This window comes from Cornus florida, unplaced genomic scaffold (assembly GCF_030987335.1).
Source record: "Cornus florida cultivar Cherokee Brave unplaced genomic scaffold, ASM3098733v1 CherokeeBrave_3.0.0_Hap2_Chr09, whole genome shotgun sequence".
In the NCBI taxonomy this organism is placed as follows: Eukaryota; Viridiplantae; Streptophyta; class Magnoliopsida; order Cornales; family Cornaceae; genus Cornus; species Cornus florida.
Genome location: NW_026775579.1, coordinates 49,742,505 through 49,756,966, shown reverse-complemented (window position 1 = coordinate 49,756,966; position 14,462 = coordinate 49,742,505). Strand labels below are relative to the sequence as shown.

General features: G+C 35.1%; 2 protein-coding genes across 3 annotated transcripts; one reads left to right on the top strand and one right to left on the bottom strand.

The window, feature by feature from the left end:
- Nucleotides 1-280: 280 nt before the first annotated feature.
- LOC132273876 (MICOS complex subunit MIC10) lies at nucleotides 281-8,537 on the bottom strand. Its single transcript, XM_059774976.1, has 3 exons — nucleotides 8,260-8,537; nucleotides 6,229-6,371; nucleotides 281-498 (listed from the first exon to the last, which is right to left on the bottom strand). Exons 1-3 carry the CDS (start codon nucleotides 8,387-8,389, stop codon nucleotides 484-486), a joined length of 288 nt encoding a protein of 95 aa, XP_059630959.1. The 5' UTR covers nucleotides 8,390-8,537; the 3' UTR covers nucleotides 281-483.
- A 2,558-nt stretch (nucleotides 8,538-11,095) lies between these two features.
- On the top strand, nucleotides 11,096-14,132 carry LOC132273874 (patellin-3). Of its 2 annotated transcripts, none has more exons than XM_059774973.1 (4): nucleotides 11,096-12,439; nucleotides 12,869-12,993; nucleotides 13,112-13,262; nucleotides 13,390-13,408. In XM_059774973.1, the coding sequence occupies exons 1-4, from the start codon at nucleotides 11,348-11,350 to the stop codon at nucleotides 13,390-13,392; spliced, it is 1,371 nt and encodes a 456-aa protein (XP_059630956.1). In that variant the 5' UTR covers nucleotides 11,096-11,347; the 3' UTR covers nucleotides 13,393-13,408. The 2 variants fall into 2 exon arrangements, with proteins under 2 accessions (XP_059630956.1, XP_059630955.1); XM_059774972.1 differs by lacking the exon at nucleotides 13,390-13,408 and adding an exon at nucleotides 13,414-14,132 and having other exon boundaries at nucleotides 11,098-12,439.
- The last annotated feature ends 330 nt before the right edge of the window (nucleotides 14,133-14,462 follow it).

Sequence of the window (14,462 nt, the reverse complement as noted above, 5' to 3'; positions counted from 1 at the left end):
ACCACAGCATAAGCCTTTGTCAATTGGACAAAGATCACTGTTGCTCAAGTACTCTTTGTGGACCAAATTGCTTTTACAGAACTTGATCTCACCATCCACCTGAAACCCCATCAAACTTGAACCACACATGATGCAACAATAATTAATTCGAACCATACAATGATCTTTCAGACACACACGGTCTCAGGAGAAGGGTTCATACTAGAAAAGCCAACAAAATTCAAAATCTGCACACACACCCTACTAAGTTCTCATAACAAGCAAGCATTTAGAGTAATGCTGCAATAAAAAGAAATTATTTCTCTTTCCTTCTCTTGTAAAATAGAGACACAGAGCAAATGGCAAAAGGGTTCATCAGAACCTTGCAGTATATTTTTGAGCTTAAGGATTAAACATCCCAACAATCTTGATACTAAATGGTAAAAAGCCAACAGGGAACAAAAAAGGCAAACAACTTCAGGGTTACTTCAATAATCTTTGATCTCAGTCCTGTGCATCCTGAAAACAACAGTGTACACACATGAAAATAACAAATAAAAAATATATGTAAGAGAAATGCAAAGTAAAAAGAAAAAAAGGAATTTCAACAGATTTTAATCATCGTGCAGCAATCAGCTTAATTATATCTGACGGCAACAAAAACAACACTGTAAATTGCACCACTTTATTAACCAAAACATACCAGTACAGGAAGCACAATGGAGAGATGACATGGAAAACAACAGTGGAAATCATGACTCAATTGAGAGAAAAGTAAAAAAGAAAAAGAGAACTCCCATCGAATAGTTTGGACCTGACCGAAAGACCAAACAGAAACCTAAACTAGGTGTTGCTTGATAAAACTGAAAAATTAAAGTACTGAAAATTTTCAGAACTGAATTTTATTATTTTAAGTGCTAAAATTTTGAGTGCTAATTATGAATTGAGAATTTTTTATAACAAAATTTTGAATTTGAAGTGTCCTGTGTTATCAACACCACATCAATGTGTTGCAAGTTTGCAACAACTAAAAATATCAAATAAATAGCATAAAGACCATGATTCAACTGAAGGCTCGATAAATTGAAGGAACATAAGAAATTAAGATCTAAATTTTAACATTTCCATTCAAACACTTATCGAAAAAATATAAATTCCTTAAAACATACTGCAGCATTTTTTAAAATATGGGACACTACTAACGTGTTTTTCCCGAATTCTCTAAGAAGTTTACCTAAGTATGGAAAGCAAATTTCCTGAACGCATGCTGAGATACATCATGCTGACATCAAATTTACGAAGGGGGTCACCTAGATGAAACAGTCAATATCGTGGCTTTGATTTTTCAAAAAAGGAATAAATACATATGCATTGGAAATACGCACGTGTGTGTATATTTTTTTGATAAGTAAGATTTCATAAAAGCGCTCAAAAGTGGAGCGCTCCAGAAGAACACACAAAACACCAAAGGCAACAACTAAAGCTTTAAGCTATCCACAAAATCCAAAAGATCCCCCTTAGATTTACAATTACGCTCGTTAACCCCCCAAAAAATAACGTATGCAGTATGCTATATTTGGGAGACCAGATAGGAGTCTCCTCTCCCTCAAACGATCTCCTATCTCTCTCACACCACAAACTCCACCATAAACAAACGGGAGTGGCCCTCCAAACAACCCTGGCTCGGCTCTCCACAAGACACCCTTTCCAAGCCTCAATCAAATCCAAAGTGGTTCTTGGGAACACCCAAGTCATGCCAAAAGTGTCCAAAATCTTAGACTAAACATCCCTCACCACAGGGCAGTGGAGAAGGAGGTGATTAACTTTTTCCTCCATCTCCTTGCACATACAACACCAGTTGGCCACAATCTGTAACCTATTCCTTCATCTTGGCATTTGGAAAAACTATGTACATTGGTCAAGGGCTGTACTTCCATAGCTTTCAGGTCTTCTTCTGGACCAAGTGAAACATCAATCACATGACCGACAGTCATTGCCGAATCCAAGATCTCAGGAGTCAAAATGGGCCTCTGTGAGCACACTCTCAGCATGTGGTAGATTGGTCAAAATGCTATCTCATGAAGTGAAGGATGGAATATCATGGCCACGCATAAATTGAACCAACAATTAAGATAAGCACAAAAATTAAAGCTTCTATATATAAGGGCTTTTCTATTGTCTTTTCAAAGACAAGTACCAGAATCTTGGAGATTCCTATCAACTTATCAAACACACTAAGCAAAGAAAGCCACTTTCAATGGGGCTTTCGACCTCCAAACCAACCTTCCAAGGGAAAGGACCCAGGATCACCAACAGACTATGGTAGAACCGTAGAACGCCCTAACCTCAAACACCCCTCTGGGTGAGCCCACCCACACCATCTCGTCCATCCCCATGCCCTCAACCACCTGACTGTAGAGCAAGGCCAAGAACTCAGCAACCTCTGCAAGCTCCAATCATGAAACCCTCTACGAAACTGCACAGCCCATGTTAATCTCCCGTCATCAAGGCGATAACGGTGGCCAACCAGGGTATATCTAGTCGAAGAGATCCTGAACAGCCGAGGGAACCTACGAGCCAGAAAGTAATTCCCAAACCACCAATCCTCCCAAAACCTGACGTGACTCCCGCTACGAACCTGAATCGGATACGTTTAGAAAACTCATCCCACCCCTTCCGGATAAGCTTCCAAAAGCCCGTGATATGGTGGCAAGAATTAAAGCATGGCCAATTGCTATATCAGAGCCAAACGTAATTGTCGTTCTTGGAGCGGGGTTTGCCTTTTTTCTTTTTTTTTTTCTTCCCGTATTCACGTGGTGGTCCAAATAACAATTAAAAGATATTGCCAATATCACAAGATAGAGTAAATGTGATGTAACAAACAAAGAATCTCTAATACATAAAATATTTCAAGGAAACAACTTAGTTCCAAATTTATGAGTAATACTCTTTAAATATACAAAAGGAACTCTTACTTGTCACCTAAAATAATAACAATACTAATGAATAATATTTTAAAAACTATGAATGAAAACATACAAGAATCTCAATATGCTAATTGATAGTATATAAAAAGACATCTATGTGATTACTAGTACTAGAACATTCATTTACATACTCAAAAGCTAAACTATAAAATTACCAGCCAACTTTTAATGAATCCAGGTTCCAGGGAAAAAAAACACGCCTCCTAGTTTGTATTACCCATTTATATAGTTCCATTTCTAAAATGGCCATTAATTTGCATACACATCACATCATTGTTATATTCGATGGATCACATTGTTTAATCTTATCATATATTTAAAGGAACTCGTGCGCTAGTCGTTGACTACTTACATTAATTGTGTCTTATGATAATATAACATATGTTTAAAATCTACATAAATTGTTGCACATTTGTAATGGTATTTGATTTAGTTAAAGGATATATGTATAAAAAAGATTTATAAGCAATGATTTACACAATCCTATGAGAGAGAGCACTCCTCAAATTTTCAGTTTTTCATCTTTCTTTGCTGTTGTTTCACTTCATTTTGTATTTTTCTGATCTTCTTCTTTTACATTTCTTTACCACCTCCTATTTCCCAATCATATCTATAAATTCCTAGCTCAAAACAATGGAGTTTTTCTTGAGATCACAGAAAATTAGAATTGAGATCAGCGGTTATCAGAACCACTTTTGGAATAAGGTTCAAGGATTTTTCTTATACAGCCAGCCTCCTCAAGATGCTTTCCTTCTAAAATTGGAGCCGAAGATTATCAAAATCACTATTCTGCCATTCTATTAATTCCATTAAGATTTTTGATGAATTGAATCCCTAGTCTGCATGGTCGAGGCCAACTTGCCACCATTAAAACAAGCATGGCATGTGCTCCATGGTACACAATCCCCACAGACTCACCAATTTGGCTTTTAATGAGAGAGTATCATGTACCTCATTTAGAATCCAAAGCAAATCTAGAGCAGTTTGGAGTTGACAAACTTTCAATTACATCGGATTATATTGCTAAGTTCACTTTCTTACATTTGATCCAAGCACTCAAATGCACAGCCTATGCTAAAGGAACAACATATATTTTCTTTGATGTCCTCTCCTAGTGGGCCATTGTGAAGGCCACCATTTAACCAAATTATATATCCCTTTGCAAATCTTAGGCTCACGAAGGGAGAATACAAGCTAGTTTGAGCCGCTCATCTTCTTCCCCCTCCCACTCACTCACACCAACAAAAGTAAACAGCCTGAGCAGCTTTGCATACCTTAGATCGTTATTTTATTTACTTAATAAACCCAGCACTATGTAACTTCTGCACCTCATTCTTGATCTGCACCTAAAGAACCTTGATACAACCTCCCTATAGACAATCTCAAGATGGGCAAGAAATTCATCACGTGCTCAGCACTCTTATGTCCTCTTCTGTACAGCATGGAAAAGGGTCACCCAAATAAATCATGTTGCAACAGCACAACAACGATAGCTCTTGGCTATCGTCTGTAACCCAAATAAGTGATTTAGGCAGTTGACTGCTAAAATTGGAGGGTGGTCTCCTCAAAAGTTGCAAGTGAGTGTCCTCGGGTACTGCCCACATGTTAACAGTTATCAAGGAGCGGATACTTCTAAAGCAGAGCTGAAAGTTGGTTGCCACCTTTAACCGAGTTGGTTTTCCACCATAAGTACATTATAATTTTAAATAACATCCATTTTGAAATGAACATAGTATAGTAGCACAGACACCATAAATTTAAAAATAGCATCCATTAGAGCATCTCCAGCGCGTCTCCTATTTGTATATTATCTGACACTGTGGCGATGGAATGGCTTTGGTGTGGGGATTCCACACTTGTGGCCCCCACCAAAAAATTTACAATTGATGCTACACATTTGTAGAATCAAATGGCGCCTGACAGAATTGAAAATGTGGGCCTTGTGTCCAATGAATAATATAAAAGAAAATTGATAGTGTGGTGGCGGTATAAAATAATTATTGTATGTATTTATTTAAGCTTTATTGTATATGTTTTTCTATAGTGTATTGTTTTATTTTATTTGTAGGAAGCTATGTAATGTATTTTTTCTTTATTTATGTAAATATCATTTTTTTTTTTTAATTTCTCAAAACAAATAATCGAAGCAAACAATTATAGCCGTTAGCAATATAGTTGTTTGGAATAAAGCTGTTGGAAAAATAAAAAAACAAACAATTGTAAAAAATTCATTTCATTTTTTAATAAATAAATTTTAAAAAATAATAAAATAATAAAGAGGAGAGTCAAAAAAAGAGTGCACAAAAAGAAGTTGGAGTCTCTAAAACAAGTGTAAGCCATGTCAACACAATTGATGATGTGGCACAACACTCTCTTAAAGGTGTAGAATTAAGTGTGGATGTTGCACTGGGGATGCTCTTATGCAAGAAAATAAGACAACACTTTCTAAAGTGGAATTGTACCTGTTTTTTTTTAACACGTGTTGGACACTGACACTTAGACACTTTCCGACACATGTACAACACATTCTGGATATGTCTATATTTAAAATGATTTTTTTAAATTCAGATACATGGCCAACACTTCTTCACAACCAGAATATGACTAATGAACCTTGTAAATTAGATAAGACTTTGCTTTAGTTTGGAAAACAAAAAAAAAATGAATATATGTAAATATAAATATATATATATATATATATATATATATATATATATATCAAATTAAAGGTTTATATAAAAAAAAAAAATTTAAAAATTGACCAAATATAAAAAACAAAGACGTATAAAGACTTTATCAAAGAAGTGAGCATAAGAGTGGGAGACAACAAAGAAGACATTGAATTAGCCAAACACAAAAACACGAATGATTAGATTTTCGTGTTTTTGTGTTTTTGTGTTTGACTAAACATACAGAAATATTAGATTTTCTTTGCAGACACGAATGATTATGATTATATTTTTTAAAAGTAAGAAATTCAATTTAGTCATGTAATATACTTATCATATACAACGTGATTCTATATATTAAAAAATATATATTTTATCATCATATGCTAACTGTTCCAATTCTTTCTTCTTCTTTTTTTTTAAAAAAAAAAAAAATCATGCCCACACTTCCATAACATGTCTTACTCGTTTCCATAAATATTAACAACAACAATGATATACTACAAAGAGGCTGAACAAACAAAAGTTTTCCTTTCACTTGTTAAAAAAATAATGATATAACATGTCATGCTAACAATAATCATGAAACCTACCGGAGAAGGAGAAGACTCAGAAACGTTAGTAGGTGATGAATGCACAGGAACACCATAATATTTGTAATTACACTCCGTGTATGCAGCTCCAACTCCCACTCCAGCACCAAAAGCTACTGCCGCCCAGCGTGTCACAGGACTCCCTGCCATGACAAATCAGAATAGATTGATTATTATAAAAACAGTAACCTGTCCGGGACAGCAAGTGTTAAAGAGTCCGAGTGACTTTATAATGCAGAGGTGATCTTATGATATGTACCGTTTACCTGAGCCACGGGATTAGCAAATTTGTTTTCCATATATGCAGATTAATAAGGCAAGTAAAACAGAACACAGCCTAAAAAACACATAAATTAACGCCTCTTTTAAGGTGTCAAGGAACAGTCACAGCTTCATTCCTCTACCAAATCTCAAGTAGAAAACCTAAATGATTTTGGCACTCAGAGAATATCTTTGCCAAAGATAAGATGAACCATGAAACTGGCAAATATATGGCAGTATGAAAAAAAGAAGAAAACTAAATGACATGCCCAACTGGGAATTTACCATTAGAAAGCATCAGAAAGGCCGAAACAGCATTGCTATATTCCATTCTATACAGAATTCATTAATAATACTTTCTAGTTAACATTGAATTGGCATCTTATGATCTAGGCAACAATGCAGGTAATAGAAATGTGTCTGTGAATAACCGAGAAATGTTGATACCTTATAGGCTGTCCTCTTTAGAAATGTCAGGCTTCATAAGCTAAGAGGAAACAATTAGCTTCAAGCAATCTATCCAAGCAACACATCTCATAACAAATTCTGAAATGAATTTGTCAATCAACTTTGTGTTAACATTCTATCTAACACAGGATTGACATACATGGGTTGCATTCCCTCTGGCGCTTACTGTTCTATTATATTACTGTTACCCATTAAACATAAATAGATAAAAAATATATCTCATTTCTGTTTCGTCTAAAAATTATAGGGCATGCTTGGTTTGTAACTCTGAAAACAGTTCTTAACAATTCAGATAACAAAAAACAGAGAACAATAAAAGTAGTTCTCTAAAAACAGACCTTTTTATAACTGAGTTTTCAGAAAATCGTTTTCAGAAAATTGAACAAAGCAGAATTTTTTTACAGCTTTCTGTTTTCATTTTTTGAAAACAGAAAAGTGTTCTCAAAGTTACGAACCAAGCAGGCTATAATTCTCTAGTATCTCTCCATGATTACAAATACAAAGTACTCTAGCTTCAATAACTAAAATTATAATTCAACACAACATATCAAGTAATTTTATTTATTAAAAATGCAAACATATAAGAGCATATTTAAACCTAAAGCACTATTTTAATAAATAAATACACACACATATTTTGTTAAGTAAAGCAACCTTATAATACTTGAAAACTTATTTGCCCTCATCCAAGTATTCTGACACTAGTTATTGCTTGGCCTCGCCCATTATCACCTTGAAATAACTTGAATAATGTTCTGGACAACTTATTCTATTATGTGCTAATTTAAGGTTGATAACACCATATGGTCATATTCTTCTTCTACGTTGTAAACACTATATGGTGTTTATTTTCTGTTCAAAATTTCCATCAACGGACTGTAGAGAGAACACGCTAACATGGTTTATTTCCCAGGGCCAAAACCAAACTCAGACAATCACAATGGAAGGAGGAGGTATTTCATCTTGTAAAATGATAAGCTAAAAGGACTGCAATATTCACTGACCAACACCATAGAACGAGGGGTTTTCAAGCATGTGATGCTCCAATAATTGGCTATTGTCGTAAATCTAGGGTTCTTTCACTCTCAAACAATTCAACCCACAAAAATTAAACCAATACCCAATTCTTAAACCACTATAATATATCAAAATAAGAAACACCCAAGAAGATATAATAATAACCCATTTCTTATAATACCTACAACTTTCCCCATACCCCTTTTTTCGCAACTTTCTCGGTAACCAAACAGGGGATAAGACAATGAATACGGGGAATGTAAACGAAGAGGAAAGAGAACTCACTCAAGAGAAGGAGACCGCCAAAAGCTCCGGCCAAGGAGGAGTAAGCGATTTTACGGATGCTCAGATCGAGGCATGCGTCCCACTTGGCATTGAGATCGAACTCTGGAGGGATTGGTTTGTTCTCAGACATTTTTTCTCAGATTGAAAAAAACACAAACCCTTTCTTTGTTTTTGTGCCTCTCTCTTTCTCTGGTCTTCTTCTTCCTCCTCCTCCTCCGGTTTTCTTTTTACTCTCTCTCTCTCTGACTTGCTGGTGAAGCAGCGAGGGTTTCGTTGTTGTCTCTTTCCCGATTCGGTGGATTGAAGAGTGGACTGACCCGATTCCAGTTTGGGGCAATTTGGGCCTCAACCTTTTTGTCTGGGCTTGTGACTGTCAAGCCCATATGATATGTGCCCTCTCAATATCATTACTTTATAATTAATGTAGAAGGAGAAAATTGTAAACAGTAATATTCATTTGGTAATTTTAAGAGAGCAGTTGTATTTCTAATTCATTAAAAAAAAAATTAATTAGTATAATTAGATAACGGGTCTCTTCTCCTGTTGGGGGCTTTAGGAAATATCTTAATTGTCTATTCTAGAAAAAAAATTGGAGTTTGATTCAAAAAGAAAATTTTGACTTTTTTTTAAAGGAAATTAAACGAATTTAAAGAGTAAAAAAGAGGAGATAATTTTAGAAAATAAAAATTTTAGAGGGGCATTATATGAATTTTTTTCATATTAAAAATGTATAAATTTATAATATATTATAGTAAGTGAGGCCAGACTAGGGACATACAGTGGCTCCCCTATATATATATATAAGGGATATTCGCACCCTATATATATATATATATAAGCGATATTCGCATTCAACATTTGCACTACAATTTTAAATGAAATGGCAATTCTAACGTGTAAATATTTATTACTTTTTAAATGACACAACTGATCCTTTTCGATTTACTGTTTTTATCTCTAATCTTTAATAATTATTATTATGTTATAAATTGTCTCTTTTGACCGAACCAAAAAAATAAAAAGTAACCATTAAAAATTATCTCTTTTGACATGAAAACGTCCCCTTCCCCAAAAATATATTTAATGAATAAATTATTTCTTTTGTCAATATCCCAAAAAAAAAAAAAAATTGGATATGAAAAGGAGAAGATTAAATTTTTTTTATCTCTATTGAATAAATTATTTCTTTTAATAAGACTCAACACACACACACACACACACACACACACATATATATATATATATATATATTGACAGGACCCATAAAAAATTACCAAAAAAAAAGTTAGCTTTTTGACAGGATTGAAAAAAGTTAAACTTTGTTGAATAAAATTATATATAAGGAATAAATTATTTTCTTTGAGAGAATTTCCGGAAAAAACAAAAAGAAAGGAAAAATAATAATAAAGAAAGTAAATAAGGCACAAAAAAGTTAAAGTTGTATAAAGGTTGGTTATGACATTAAAAATTAAGAGATGATGAATTAATGAATTTAAGGACCTTTTTGTCATTTTTTTAAAAATAAAAAATAAATAAAATATAATTAAAAAAAAATAAAGTGCGAATATTGTCTCCCTGTATATAACTAATATGGTGAAATTGGCATGAGGGGTCCTTTTCTTCTCACCCACATTCTAAAGTGGCAGAGGTTTCAACTCCTCATGTGAGTACTAGAAAGGACTAAATTATGGTAAGATTTTCGTCCAAATAACATTCATGTTAAGGTTTTAGGGTTGTTAGGTAGCAAATTTCATAAAAAAAAAAAAAAAAAAATTAGATTCAATACAACCAGAACACAACTGATTTGATTTTGGTGGAATTGACATTCATATTAAGGTTTGGGAATTGTTGGGATTTAGGGTTAGCAAATTTCATAACAAAAGTTAGATTCAATGCTACTGGAATATGATTAATGTGGGTTACCAAATTTCATAACAAAAGTTAGATTCAATGCGACTCGAATATGATTAATGTTGCAATTGGGTGTCAATGAATTGATATTTTGGATTTGGGATTAAAAGAAATTTAGTTCAAAATTTTAACCAATCTTTGGTTTGATAGGAAATAAATGGAAGGGAGAGAAGGGATGAATAAGACATCTCTAGAAAAAAGATTAATTTTGTCATTCCCTCTTTTTGTTAAGGTTAGATGGAAGAGAAGAGAGTTAAGTCACAATTTAATGTGTTTGTTAAGAGGAAAAAAAAAAGAGGAGAATTTTTAAATTATTTTTACTATAATATTCATCACTATCTATAATATTGAAATTTAAAACTTGTTTAATTTAAGATAATAGTAGTTTAAACTTTTATGATAGCTTCAATTGTCTTCCCTCCTCTCTGCCCATATTTGGAGAAAAGAAAAATAATGACTCATCCCTCCTATTATCACTCCTCTTTACTAAACAAAATTTGTTATTTCCTTCCCATTTTTTCTTCACACCTCATACTTATTTTCTACCGAACATAGTATAAATTAATTTATTCAAATTTTAAATTCAAATTATCAATTGGGTGGTACCAAAACATAGCAAAGTAAAATTCAAATAACCAAATTTATTTGAACAATCAAATAACCAAATTCTTTGCTGGGTCAGGCTAAAATTCAACTTTAGGCCAAATTGGATCCATATTATTTGGACTTATAAAACAGAAAAGCCCAAGACAAGCCCAACCCGTTAGATCAACCAGTAACGGCCTTTACACATTGGGTTCATACTTCATAGGATTCCACAGAATTCTACAAGTTTCAACATCTACACCAAAAGGACCCCACCATTTTTCGTACCGACAAATCCAACGGATACTTCGACAAAAAAATCCCCGTTTCTTCATACTTTATCTCCTCAGTATCTCTCTCTTACTAAAAACAAACCCTCTCTCTCTCTCTCTACAAAGAAAAAACACCGTTTCTTTATAGTTTTATCTCCTCAGTATCTCTCTCTCACTAAAAACAAACCCCCATTCTCTCTCTCAAAAATTACGCCTTTTTTTCTGAATCTTTTCATTGTTTCATCAATTCAACTTCTCTTGAATCCAACACTGTCATCCAGTTGTCATCCAGTTTGCTTTGAATCAAATTCGCCCACAAGATGTCTGATGAAAGTCCCAAGTCAGTTCCGACAGAGGCGGCCGAGACATCCCAAGAAGCGCTTCCGCCACCGCCACCCCCACCCGTGGCGGCGGAGTTGGAATCTGACCCACCTGTGAAAGCTGTGACTACGGTGGGAGAGCTGGTTGAATCGGAGAAACGGAAGCCGTTAGATTCATCGAAGGTCCCTGAATCGCTGATTTCTTTCAAAGAAGAGAGCAATAGAGTGGCCGATCTCTCGAATTTTGAGAAAAGGGCTCTTGAAGATTTGAAGCAGCGGGTACGAGAAGCCCTCAACAACCATGAATTCAACTACCCGCCGCCGCCGCCGACACCGCCAGTGGCGGCGGAGAAAGTAGAGGAACCAAAATCAGCTGCGGTTGAAGAGAGAACACCGCCGCCGCCGCCGCCGCCGCCACAACCTGTTTCCACTGTACCCACTTCAGATTCTCCACCACCGCCTCCAGAAACTGAAACCCCCATCACAGAATCAGCACCAACCCATGAACCAAAAGACGAGCACAAACCATCTGAAGCAGTCACCAAAAATGATAATAGTGCCAATACTGAAATTACTTCTTCTCCTGTGGAAGTTTCAATCTGGGGTGTGCCACTTCTCAAGGACGATCGGAGTGATGTGATTCTTCTGAAGTTTCTGAGAGCCAGAGACTTCAAAGTCAAGGACGCATTTGTAATGCTTAAGAACACATTTTTTTGGAGGAAACAGTTTGGAATTGACACCCTCATCGACGAAGACCTCGGAGATGATCTCGAAAAGGTTGTGTTCATGCATGGTTTGGACAAGGACGGACACCCTGTGTGTTACAATGTGTATGGAGAGTTTCAGAACAAGGAGTTGTATCAGAAAACGTTTGCTGATGAAGAGAAGAGAACCAAGTTCTTGCGTTGGCGGATTCAGTTCTTGGAGAGGAGTATAAGGAAGCTTGATTTCAGTTCTGGTGGTGTGTGTACTATCTTTCAGGTCAGTGATCTGAAGAATTCTCCGGGTCCGGGAAAGCGCGAGCTCCGGCAAGCCACTAGGCAGGCTCTGCAATTGCTTCAGGACAACTATCCGGAGTTTGTTGTCAAACAGGTAATAATGGAATATAGTTCACTTCTTGCTGATGGATGGGTATATTTTAATATTGATGTTGAAATGTGAATTGAATGTTTGGTGACTCCAATTTCATCTTATTATGATATTAAATTCATTGGATCAAATCTAATTGCTTGTTTTGATACAAGATTTATTATTGTTTTTTAGTTTCTTAAGGTGTTCAAAAATGTTCCTTGGTGGTAATAATGGAATATAGTTCACTTCTTGCTGATGGATGGGTATATTTTAATATTGTTGTTGTAACTGTGAATGATTGAATGTTTGATGAGCCCACTTTCATCTTATTTTGGTGCCCAAAAAAAATAATCTTATTTTCGTATTATGTTCATTGGATCAAATCTAATTACATTTTTGTTTTAATACAATATGTATTATTGTTTTTTTATTCGTTTTTCGTTTTTTAAGGTGTTCATAAATGTTCCTTGGTGGTACCTGGCTTTCTATACTATGATCAGTCCGTTCTTGACCCAGAGGACCAAAAGCAAGTTTGTATTTGCCGGCCCTGCGAAAACTGCAGAAACCCTTTTCAAGTATGTGAAGTTCTTAATTTCAGTCTCTGAAAGAGCTATTCGTTTTTAAGTGGTTCTCTATTTCTGTCAGCTGTTTTGGGGCGGAACTAAATTGTCTTATATTCAATTGGTGAACCAGATACATACCTCCAGAGCAAGTGCCGATTCAGTATGGTGGTTTGAGTGTCGATTTCTGTGACTGCAACCCTGAATTCAGCATTGATGATCCAGCCACGGAGATTACTGTAAAACCTGCAACCAAGCAAACTGTGGAAATCCTAGTAAATGAGGTGCAATTGCTGTTAATCTCTCTCATAATTGATTTGTAGTCTTCAGTGTTGTACTTTTAATTGATACACGCATATATCTTATAATACTTTTATCTTTTATGATCGGAAGAATTATTGTTGCTTTCAGTAATTGGTGATAAAATAACTGCAGATATGTACTATTGTCTGGGAGCTGAGGGTAGTGGGGTGGGAAGTGAGCTACAGTGCTGAATACGTGCCTGTTGCTGAAGGTGCGTATACCGTGGTTATTCAGAAAGCAACTAAGATGGCTCCCACTGATGAACCAGTGCTGCATCACAGCTTCAAAATAGCCCAAGTTGGTAAAATAATACTCACTATTGACAACCCTACCTCGAAAAAGAAGAAGCTCATCTACAGGTTCAATGTGAAACCCTTGTGTGATTGAAGATCCCAAATTATCTGAGTTACTTTGGATTTGACATGATGCGATTTACTCATCATTATCATTATGGTTGAAGTTCTTTTTTTTCGGTTAGTAGGTGGGTGTTTCACATCCCTTTGATCGTGGTCTTTTTCTTTATTTGGGGGATCCTATGTATTTTACTCCCTAGTTCTTGGGTCATCCTTTGTGCTCATTTAGATGACAGTGAGGCTCGTGGTGGTTTTAGTACATGATTTTCAATTCGATAGTTTGTGAGACTTGGAAGAAATGTGAATCATGCGGGCTAACTATGGATGAATTTTGAGGGCAAGCCATACATATGTTAAGAAAAATGTGCCTGTAAAACTTGTGTTCGCTTCTGCATTTGGTTTTCTATTTTGTATATTTCCTGTTGTTGTATGTCTATTTATTGGAACTAACACACATTGTATTATAATGATTGTATACTAGTTGTTTTGTTATGCATATATATGCCCTATTAGACCATACAAGTCTTAACCTTCAATTTGGCATATATTTTTTGCTTAAGATGAATGTAATAATTTGGTATTGAGCATGTTCTGAATCATATTGTGATCTCTATCCGCTTCAGTTTGATTGAAAGATTAATTTTTGGTATTTTGTTGTCAATTTTTATTTAATTAAGGTAGTTAACTTCTATCTAGTAGCTACATTTGAAGGCCATCTTTTTTTATAGACATTGAAGAATTTTGTTACGTAGTTCATGCTGCACCATGTATAATTTACACTAGCGGGAATTCAATACGTGCACAAAAGGTTCGACATCATTGCTCGAC

Bases quoted from the DNA above. Each gene is read 5' to 3' on its own strand.
- LOC132273876 (XM_059774976.1), bottom strand. From the start codon at position 8,389: ATGTCTGAGAACAAACCAATCCCTCCAGAGTTCGATCTCAATGCCAAG. The intron at 6,372-8,259 runs GTGAGTTCTCTT...TTGTCATGGCAG, and splicing joins TGGCGGTCTCCTTCTCTTGA to GGAGTCCTGTGACACGCTGG.
- LOC132273874 (XM_059774972.1), top strand. From the start codon at position 11,348: ATGTCTGATGAAAGTCCCAAGTCAGTTCCGACAGAGGCGGCCGAGACA. The intron at 12,440-12,868 runs GTAATAATGGAA...TCGTTTTTTAAG, and splicing joins CGGAGTTTGTTGTCAAACAG to GTGTTCATAAATGTTCCTTG. The intron at 13,263-13,413 runs GTGCAATTGCTG...AAATAACTGCAG, and splicing joins TGGAAATCCTAGTAAATGAG to ATATGTACTATTGTCTGGGA.